The 11,489-nt window shown below is 38.8% G+C and overlaps 1 protein-coding gene across 1 annotated transcript; it reads left to right on the forward strand.

The window, feature by feature from the left end:
• Positions 1–2,325: 2,325 nt before the first annotated feature.
• On the forward strand, positions 2,326–7,902 carry LOC104464666 (pantothenate kinase 1-like; the record flags this gene model as incomplete). The annotated part of the gene is made up of 3 exons (XM_010077441.1): positions 2,326–2,333; positions 5,016–5,035; positions 7,550–7,902. Coding segments are annotated over exons 1-3 (381 nt in total), but the record flags the coding sequence as incomplete, so codon positions are not given.
• Positions 7,903–11,489: the final 3,587 nt, after the last annotated feature.

The raw sequence follows: 11,489 nt of genomic DNA on the forward strand, positions 1-11,489 counted from the left end.
CTAAATTAGTCTTCTACTAAACTTAACATAGTGGTGACAAAATCACTCTCTGTCACAAACTGGTTTTGTAGTCTTTGTCCAGCTCACCCTTTCGTTCAGGAGCAAAAGCTGCAGAACTTGGGTTAACTTTCATTTCTATTTGGTGTAACTAAGAAGAGTCAGTACTTGTATATTAAACTCTTTGTAATAGCAAAAACTATTTTGAAGCAAAGAATAAGGCTTTTAGGGATTCATCTAACCACTTGAATAAGAAAGAATGAGGAATTTGGTATTTCTGTCCCATCTTGAGGGGAGAAAGAGCCCACCAGGGTAAAAAAATGTAGTGACTAGCCCAAGATGTATGACAAATGGATCTTCAGTTGCAGGGTTTTAATGAAATGAGACTTCAATGAAAAGAGCAGGTGAGGGAAGCGCCTTGTGGAACTATTTTGTGGGCAATTTCTTTGTTGTATGAAAGACATGAGTTCTTGCTGATCTTATACGTTTTTATTTATATGGTTTATTTTGTACAAAAATAAATTTGCAATTTAGTATTAGTCTTGCAGGAAAGTGTGATAGCACATTGTCACCAGCTTAAAAAAATGCATTAAATTTTACTCATTCTCCTCGTACTGCATAGTTTTCCACTGTATCCACCTGTAGAAAATACTACACGGTCCTGTTTTACTGGTTTTTCTATTTAATCCTGGCCTTTGCAGATGTTTGTTTTGTGCTTAAGGACACATTGCAAAATGAAGAGCAGTTGCCACATGGCGTGTAAGACTTTAGAATTGATTGTGGGGTTTGCTTTGTGTGGTGGAAGAGATACTAAGATAATTGGCATTTCCCAGTATTTCGACAAATGAGACCTATCTTTCTGCAGCAAATATTCCTTTAAATCCTTATAAATTGTATGTTTTCTTGATGGTGTTTACTTTCTGTCAAAGTGAGGTAGACTTATTTATTCCCAAGTCTTTTTCCCTCCTGAGAACGGAAGATTCCCTGTGAAACCAGTGTGCTTTGCTGATTAAGCTGTGGTGAGAGAGGATCTGGGGACTAACCCTTTTGACTCACCTCCTGCTTTTTCTGCTGAGAAGCTTATCTTTGCCGTGTTTTTTTTCCTTAGCTGAACTAAATGACTTGTCAGGGATGTTAGGTTTATAGCAGTTTTCTTGTTCAAATCATTAGTGTAGACCCTTTGGGAGAGCCTAAGGTTTGCATTACCTTTCTGTATCCCAGCACAGCATAATGAATACAGATAAGTATCTGTTATGTTGCCTTGTGCCATGAAATGCTCCAGAAGAGCAAGAAATACAAAAATGATGTGAATTCTGCAAATTTCAAAAGCCTGCTAAAGTGTCATGTTGCTCAGTTTAAATGCGATCTTAGAACAGAAGAAAGAAAAAGAGCAGTTAAGTGCCTTCATTGATCCCTGTGAAACAGCATTGTAGCGAAGTAAGGACAGAGATTTCAACACAGCAGTTATCTAGACTGGGGCTTCACAGCATTATTCTACATCAGGCATAGGGAAGAAGCCCAGCTGGACATCATGATTCTATTGCTTTTCTTAATTTAAGGTAAAGCTTTGGGATCTCTACTCCAATCAGCATCTTACATCTCACCCAAAGTCAGGTGGTAGTTGTTATGGGTCAAAGGATATGTGTTTTGAGGCATCATTACCGTTTACAACTGGTATGCATTGTAATTGCTGTGGTTAATTTCCAAATGCTTCAAGTTGTAGCTTCACAGTAGAGAAAGCTTTTGGCCGATGCTTAGGTTGTTACACCTGTGATGTAACATGCAGCTGCAGCATGGTTATGGTAATACTACTTAAGGCCAGGTGGAAACTGTGGAAAACCTTTTTTTCACCTGTGGTGATGTTAAATAAGGAATGCCATGGTTAGTATATTTTAGTGAAGAATACAGGAGAGAAAATGCTATTGCTATTGTTTGACACAGCGAATAAGTACAGCATTATTGGTTACTGAAGTTTTGTCCAAGGCGTTGGAATATCACACAATCTTTTGATCTTAAGAATTGATTCAGGTGACACGCTGCTTAAAGCTAGTCTCCAGTTGATTGTAATGTAGGTGGGAGTACAGGTTGTCTAAGGAATAGGACTGATCATAACAAACTGCACTAGTTCGTGTGTTGTGGTCCAGCATCCCGTGAGTTAAAACTGCATATCAGCCTTTCCAACAAGGTAAGGCATTGTCAATAGAAATGGGAAACTTATGCAAATCACTTCCATCAGGCTGGATGCTGTCAGACCCAAGAATGAGGTTCTCAATAGCTAATCATTGCTGCTTGTAGGTCTGTAAGTTTGGCTTTTATTAGGGATTTTTAATGAAGCTGTACAGGGTAGGTAATGACCTAGTCTCTCAGTGCAATCTTCAGAAACCAGTTTGTGGTAGTATGACTAGGTATGTGTGAATGGTCACAACAGTTTAACAGCTCTGTGCTTTTGGGTTTGAAGTTTTTTTGTTTGGGTTGTGGTTTTGTTTTGTTTTGTTTGGGATTTTTTTTCATTTTCTAGTGAGGATGTAGACATTCAGTAAGCCCTTGCTGTTGAAAATGAATGGGAAGGCTTTGCCTGATATATGTTCGTGATTTATTTAGCTCTAGTTTGTAGAGTTTGATGAAACTTCCATTACTAAGCAGATATAATCAGTTTATTAAACTATATATTCTTTTTCTGTTCAAAGGAAGGCGAATGCTCCCATTTAACAGCATGTTTGGATTGCACAAAATAACTGTGTAAAATAGGAAGAAGTAATTAAAAAATGTATGTAAGCTGTTATTAGCTTATTTTTAATAGCAAGCTTTCAGAAGCAGTGAGAATACTATCCTATCTTGTGTGATTTTTTTTTTTTTTTTTCCTGTTCTTATTTTTGGCTTGATCTCTTTTTTTCTAGTCCCAATTAAAACAGGAAGTTCTTAGATCATCAAAGCATCAAGCATTGCAAATTAAATGCAAATGAAAAATGTAAATTAAGTAATAGGATTTCATCATATGTGTGTCCAGGAAGAAAAGCAGCTGAATCTAAGATATTTCATCTGAGACGTTTATGGCATTGATATTACCCTTCAAATTATTGATGAAAAAAATTGAGGTAATGTAGCTGTATTCAAGGAAGTACAGGTCTTTTAAGAGAGATGTATAAGCTGAAACACTTTTGGCAAGAGAAGAAACTGCTGCAATTTGGTCATGGATAAGTCTAGGGTCCAGGTAGAGAGAGGAAAATTCTGACTGGCAGGATTCAGGTAAAATCTCTTTCAAAGAGCTGAGGAATAAAAGATTCGGCTAGCTTTCTGTCGTGGTTGTTTAAACATACAAAAGGGTTACCCTGGGTTATCTTGTGTAGTGGGGGAAAGGTTACTTAGTGACCCAGGAGTTCCTGTCCATTCTTGCTTCCCCTGATCTTGTCCGTGTTCTGATTTGTTACTTACTTTCCACACCTCCGCCGTATATTGTATGTTAAGCATAGGATTTTTAAAAAGTCAAATGTGTTCAATTCTGAACGTAGTGTGCCCTACAGGAATAGCCTTATAGGTTCATACTCTTCAAAGCTTGTGCAGAAACTAGGTGAGATCTGTCATGGAATTTCTCATGAGTGAACCTTTCCCCCAGATAGCACAGCTGTTGGTGTGCATCAGGTTACCTCATTATGCAATGCTGTAGATACCTTCTGTTTGCATTGTCACTTGCTTCTACAGCTAAATTTTTGAGTAATGGAGATTTTTATCTCAAGGTAACAAACCAGTAAGTAGTTGCTGCCATTTATTAACATAAAGAAAATTAATTTTCTTAAGAAGATAAGCAGTGTCTTTGATTTATGCTAGGCTTTTAAGAACGCATGATTCATCTTGACGCTTTCTGTATCAGTTCCATAGGACCTAGAACAAGATTTTATAGTGGTGGTGTTTTATATGACTTACTGCAGTGTGGCAGTGCAGTAGAATAGTTTTATTTTTGCCATAATAATGGATTACGTTGATCCAATAGGTATATTGCATACTGACTTTACTGAGAAGAGAGAAATCAGCTCATAAGTCTTATCAGACAATTTTAATTAAGAAGTAAATTTTTTACGCTGTGAAAGCATTTCTGTAACATATCCAATGTCTTCATTTTTTCATAGTAAATCACAGTTTGAGTAACTGTTATCAGCCTAAGACGTGGATGTGACAGATTTCATTTTCCTCTCTTTGCTTTCCTGGCTTTTAATAACTCAAGAAACTGGTAATTTATTCAGGTTATCAATGAAATGCTGGACTTCCAGTTTAAAACAAACAAACAAAAAACCAAACAACCCAAAACAAAAAAAAAAAGGGCCACAATTTTTACCTCATTGTTCCTCAGGTCTGTGGAGGCTGTATCTACACAAATAACTTTTTTCTTCATACCCACTGGTTGTGGTAGTAAGGGGCTTGATAATTTTGGTGGCCCTTGAGTGGTCCTACTCTCTGTATTCAGGGAGGCGGGAGGACCCAGGAGCACCTTGCAGTCCGCATGCATGCTCCCATTAGCCCTGCGTTCAGTGGTGTCAGAAGACTTGAAAGTGTGTAGGTACCAGCTAAGGTGGGTTATCTAAAGATGCTGAAAAGAGCTGATGCTGCCTCAGTGGTGCATTATGTTTTGGATCATATTGATAGTAACAAAAGATACAATGAATAAATTTTTTAAACAATCACTGGAATACTGCAGTGTTTCTACTGTTGCTCCAGTTGTATGGAAGCTGGATGAATTTCAGCAGGCCTTGTCAGGAACTTTGAAACTTGGTTTTTGTCCTAATTGGTCAAACAGTCAAAATAGTTGTTGTCTTTATTGCAAGTGATTCCAACAGGGAGCTGGTGTTCGCAGCTGTGAAGAAAACTAAGCTGCTGTTCTGCATAACTGAAATATCAGTTGTTGTGGACAGATCTTGTGCTCTTTATTTGTGCTGAAGAAAACTGCTGCTGTTGTAGGAGCAAAGTTCTTTTCTTTCTGCAGCTCTCTGGCGCGCAACAAAATTAAAGCTTAGAGTCACAGGGAGAATAAACAAACAAAAAAAAAGTGTCTTGGTATTCCTGCTTGCTTTTTAAATGTGATCGTTTTGTGTATCTATCCCAAGAACTGTACAGAGTTGATATAGCTTCATAGTTGTTTTCTACTCTACTTCTTTGTTAATGATTTAGTTATGAGTCCTCAAAATGTTCAGGTACAAAAGTAGATGTCTTGGCAGTCATTAATGAATAACTCTCAGCTGTTAGTACTTAACACTTTTATTGCTGGCCTTGTGTTTGATTGAAGGATGGAATGCTTCTTCCCTCTCTTAAAGATTAGATCTACACTATAGCTTTAGAGCAACTGTTCATGCAGGTAGATTGTAGCAGATTTTATGCCCTTGATGTAAAATATTGGAAGTTGTCTTACACTTGGCTATAGGCTGTTTCTTTATGGTGCAGTCCAACCATGCTGCTTTTAAAATTAAACTTCCTGCTTGGATAGTTAAGATGCATCTGAGGAGACCTACTGTTCCACTGGGACAGGTAATTAAAGTTCTCAGTAGTTTAAACAAAGGTTTGTGTAAATCACTAATGGGATTGGTGTCCTGAGCTCCACTGCACTGGAGTTGTACAGGGTGGACCAGACCACTTTTGCTTAAATATTTACTGTGTACTTCCAAAAGTGTTTGAGTTACAGGTTAGTGTATGGTAACATATTTTTCCTGTTTAAAATAAAAGCTATTTTAAAAAGACTTTTTTCAGTTCTTCCTATTTCAGGGAGCTCTCATGCATCTGCACAGGATGTATCTTCCTAAACCTCAAATTAGACTTCATTTCAGTGTCTTTGTGTCTTGCAACTTGTAGGGCTTGGAAAAGAAATCAGACTTTACAACAGATAACAGTAGATGTTTTTAGAAAAACTGTACTGTAAGCAATCTACTTCATGGGAGTTTATGCATTATGCCTTCCTTATCCTTAGGAAAAGGGCGAAGAAACTGGTGATCCAATTATTTGCCATACAGCAGTGGAGCAAAAGCGCTGTTTCAAACATCTGACATTTAAGGATTGGTTTGGGGGAGGGGATGTATTAACAATTGTGAAATTTAGACTTCTGAATTATTCAGCCAGATGAGAATGGTGTTGAGACCCTTGTCGTGAGAAGTAAAAGACTCTAAGCTCCTTTCAGCTTGAAGTTGAGTAACTTAATAGTCATCTGTGATTACCTGAGGAAGAACTGTATGATGACGACCTCCTATGCTTATTAAAATTTTTGCCTCAATTTGTTTACATCTAAGTTCACTGACAGAGAGTTCAGTAGTGCATATGGTGTCCGTGCTTTGGAGTTTGTATCAATACTAAGTTGGGATTCCCTAGTGGGTAGAATTGTGTTTCTAGAAAGTCTGCCTGATTTTTCCTAAAACCAAAGAGGTGACTGTGTGACAGCCATTTTAGAAATGGATCTTAGATGTTAGCCACATACTCAGTACTTTCAATTTCTCTAAGAAACATTAGTAGCTGCCTCCTTCTGCAGTACCTCTGTATAGATTTTGAATTCTCACTTCTTATTGCTTCATAAAGTTACCCAGCTTACTATTTAAAATGGGAGGTGTCACTGCCAATGGCAGGGGGTTTGGAACTGGATGATCTTTAAGGTCCCTTCCAACCCAAACCATTCTATGGTTCTATGATGTATAAGGAGAGCAAGCAGACCATCCTGGTTCAGCTAGTATCTTCTATCTGCGTGTTCTCCGTGGTGGTTTTTTCTAGCTATTAACAGAACAAAGGTGTTGGTAGACCTAGTCTGGCTGTGGTGAATATATATATGTGCTGAGAAGCAGATAGTGGCATTTCTTGTATAGTTGTGTGATAGCCTAACACACACACCAGGGAAAGGAGTCTATGCTCAAAGAAAAGGACTGTCAGTGGTAAATATTGAACTTAAACCAGCTCGTTCTCTTTCTGCTAATATGTGCAGGTCGTGTAGTTCCAACAGAGCTGCTAGTTTTAGTGGGTTGAAGTCTGGAGACTCCCAGCATGATGGGAGAGTTTTGTGTATTGCTGCTTTTCAGACAGAGCCTTGTGACTGTGGAAATTCTGACTGGTCTTGGAAGAGCAATTGTAGATGCTTCACAGTGGGAATGTGACTTGAGAAATCTTGTTCTCCTGTTTGGTTGTTTCTTCCTCTTCCCCTCCTTAGTCTATTTTAAGAATTGGTGCCAGGTGTCAGACTGGGTGAAATGCAGTAAATGTGCACTGTTAGGATGTGCTGACTGAAGAGTAAAATGTTTTCCAAGGAAAAAATATTGTCATTTTTATTAAAACCTGCTTCTCCAGGAAAGAGTATTTTGAGATTTTTTTTTCTTTATTTTTTTTTTCTTAACTGAGGCTTTATGAAGTCTTAACTTAGAGGGGTGTTTAATACATGTAATTTGGACATGTAAGTGACCACTAGCTTTCTGGAGCGGATGCTACTACTGTGACTGCACTGAATTATCATTCAGCAAATATTTTAAGTGATATGGCTAACTTGTGTTTTTATAGTGACTTTCTCTTTCTTCTTCCCCAACCCCCTTGTCCTTAGCGTTTCCGTGGTTTGGAATGGATATTGGTGGAACATTGGTTAAACTGGTCTACTTTGAACCTAAAGACATTACTGCAGAAGAGGAGCAGGAAGAGGTGGAAAACCTGAAAAGCATTAGGAAATACTTGACCTCCAATACAGCCTATGGTAAAACTGGCATTCGTGATGTGCATCTTGAACTGAAAAATTTGACTATGTGTGGACGCAAAGGAAACCTGCACTTCATCCGCTTTCCCAGTTGTGCCATGCACAGGTTCATACAGATGGGGAGTGAAAAGAACTTCTCCAGTTTGCACACTACGCTCTGTGCCACGGGAGGTGGAGCTTACAAGTTTGAGGAGGACTTTAGAATGGTACGTGAAGAGTTCAGAAGGGATCATTGGGCCATACTTTGGGAAAACATCATGGGAGTACTTCTATTAAACTTGCAGAGAAAATAACTTTTTTTTTTTTGTCCATATTAACTGATTAAGACTAACAGAATCAATTCACATTTGTTAATTGGTGGAATTGTTGAGAACACAGAGGGGACAAGGGAGGGTATTCTACTTGCTGGGTATTCTACTAAAGTATTACTGTGCAGAATGTCTTCAGTAAATGTGTTTTTTTTTTTTAGTACAGCTGTGATTCTCGAATGCCTCATAATCAGATGCGAGGGTGTTATGACAACCTAGAAGCCTGAGACTAGGTACTCATCTTGCAAACTGGATGTCTATTGGAAAACCAGAAATGAAACTATACAGGCTGGAGATTAGATTCAAGTTCCCTTCCCCTTGTATTAGTCTGCAAGTGACTTAAGTCGAGTCTAGAAGACCAAGTGTATAGTGGGGGAGGAATAGTGTATGGAAGCTACATTTTTATTTCAATTCTGAGAGTACATCACTTGAAGAAAAGCAGTTCACAAGGGGACTAGGTCCCATATCCCATAGAATTTAAAAATAACCTCTGCAGGCAGCTCCAGAAACTGATGTAAATGTGAAGTATTGGGATGCTGCTGTTTGTATAAGCTTCAGCAATAGTCCTAGATCCCAAATGGGTGCACTAGAGTGCACTGCAGAAATTGTGGTGGTAGAGGCATAGAGAACCATTGTACAAAATGCGTTAGAGATAAACAGTCATTTACGAGGCAGTTGCCTGTTATATATGTATCTCTACTGGGCCATATCTTAATTTATTTTCTGTAAAAGAATGACTAGTCTGCCTGTACCAGAGAAGTCTCGCTAAGACTAATGTGAATGGTTCACTTGGCAGGCAGGTCTGACTCTTCTGGCCCTAGCTTTTGACCAGGGATGGCTGCTGGGTATGACAGGTTACATCAGTTGCTTTTCTCTCTGCTTCAGTCTAGGGAGCTATCGTATTGATTTGCCAGCTGCTGTTGACTGCAGTCCTTGGCTTTGTGTGCTTCATTTTTAACTCCAAGCATCCATTCCTGCAGTACAAGAGATTTTTTGCTTTGTCAATACTGCTTAGCTACCAAACGAGCAAGATCCTCAGGGGGAAAGAAAATGGTGTAAGACACCAACATGAATTACAGCTGAATTACTGTTGTGCAGTCATTTTCAGTAAATGTTGGACATGGAAGCAGCTAGTCTAATGAAGGACTACTGAGTTTCTTAATTGCCGTGGTAGCCCACTGCTAGTGCCAGATATCCTGTCCCATTAGGCTGATTGCAAGTCCTGTCTGTGTTGGGGTCTATTGATGATTGCGTCCTCAAAAGTTTTGGTTTGTCTTGCATTGTGTAAGGGTGTTGGCACCACAGTAGGAGGCGAGTTCTAGTGCTAGTCAGTGCAGCCTCAGTTCAAGTTTCCGAGCGTCCTTCCATGTGTCCAGGGGATGATTCAGGTCACATTCTCTAGTGACAATGGGAGGTCACTTTGAAACTTTCTGAAGAGGCTGACTATCCCTTTGGAATGGTTAGTCTTCCCAAAATCACCTCTCCTGCATCATGAAGTAGTAGCTAGAGTTGCTTAATTAATAAGCAAGTTCGTGTCCCTTGGTCCCACAGCTATAGAGTTGAACAGGAAGTTACCTGGTGGCTATCACAGCTCGGCATTGCTTGCTGTAACTTTGGCTTTATATGGCATAAATATGCAATTTGCAGTGAGGGACCCGTCTGTCATCTCAGCTGCAGTATAGTTGATGTAGCACTGGAAGGCATAGTTGAAGTTGGGGCTGTTTTGCTAGTTATTGTACAGAACTATGTCACATAGCAAATTACTGGTGGACTTAGGCATGAAATCCCACATCTCTGCAGAATTAGTTAACATCCTGTCTGCTGCAACACTTGTAGGTAGTTTAATAAAAACATTACAAGGGCTGGCCTGGGGTCTTTTGTAGCATAGAGCAATCAGTGAAGTGCACTCACATCTAAGTGGGTGCTTTGGACACCTCTTCTTACAGCTATCCAGTTCCACACCTTTCTTTATAGGAAGTATTTCTTGGCACAAACTGGAATATCCATAGAGTATTACAGAAGCAAAATACTATCCTTTACATAAAGGTTTGCTTGCTTAATCTCTCTTGAGGGGCTGAGTGTCTTGGGTACTGGCACTTAAGTTGTCACCCTTCATTAGCCATTGTAGCAGCAGCTGCTTATCTCAGTGTGTTCTACTGACTGTAAATTGACATTGGCCAACAGCTTCAGGATTGCTCTCTCAAAGCATTGAAATGTCTGTTTCAAATATTTGATCACTCTAACGCACCTGTAGAAGTAGAGAACATGTGCCAAGTCTAATATCCTGCTGCTGCAGAATTCAGTATTGTGTAATACCTTATGTGGAAGAGGCTTTAAATGTTACTGTTTCTGTTACCTTAGAAGCAATGTGGAAAAACTAAAGTATGTTTGAATCTTGTTAATTTCATTTAAAAAATCTGGCTAAATGCTAGGAAACTCATGAAACTGGTATAGGTAACATGCTTTTGTTCTGTCCCTTTATTTCCCTATGTACATGCATTTAAGCTATTTGTCTTTCATAATATTTCTAAATATATATGGGTCTTTCAGGATTGCATAGATTTTAGGACAAAAGATCCAGCATATTGCAAAACAGCATTCAAATCCCAAAGAAGGAGTCCTTCTAAGATTACAGCAGGTTTTACTCTGTAAAACAGACAGGCAAACACCCTATTGTTACGTGCATGTTTCGGTGTTTGATTCTGAATCCCTAAATAAGTTAAATAGGTTTGATGTAGACATCTCTGTTGCTTTTGTATATTAAAAAAATAAAATAAAATTAGGAGGCATCTTCTGTTTACCTTAAACCTGTCTTTTGTGCTATTGAAAGGCAACTAAATCTATGAAGTTACCTAGGTTTAGCTGACATCCCTCTCATGATTCACAGTGATGGATAGGAGGAGATCTGGAGAAGTCTCCATGGACTGCTTGGTGACTGCCGGCAATAACAATCAGTAGCCTGGTAAATCATTTGATTCATTCTGAAGATCTGAATGCTTCCCGTAGAATCAGGGAAACTGACTCTATTCATTAAACTAGACCACAGAAATAATTGTACCAACCATATGGTTATACGTAATGCTTATTGAAAAGCATCAGTAAGTAATTCACTAAAAGGACTGTTTCCAGCTCAGTGGTGTGTTTTTCTTGGTTATGTTTTTTGTTCAGGTTTTTTTTCCATTTCTGAATGTCTGCTCTTTATGACTGGCTGACTTTGTTTTCAGGTAACAGTGATGTTAAGGCATGGATGTATCTGTCACCTAATTCTGATAATCCTCCCTCCTTTCCCCAATTACGTACTGTCACCTGACATATTCTGTAAATGCTTGAGCAACATCACTTCTGTAAATTAAGGAGTACATAAACTTATTTGCTTGTATACCTGTAATATAAATCTCTTTACACTATGTAACTCCTCCATGATAGCGCACGCACATTACTTTCACAACAGTATGCTGTGTGGTGGGTTAGCCCTTGGCTGGGGG

This window comes from Pterocles gutturalis, unplaced genomic scaffold, assembly GCF_000699245.1.
Source record: "Pterocles gutturalis isolate BGI_N339 unplaced genomic scaffold, ASM69924v1 scaffold46118, whole genome shotgun sequence".
Lineage (NCBI taxonomy): Eukaryota > Metazoa > Chordata > Aves > Pterocliformes > Pteroclidae > Pterocles > Pterocles gutturalis.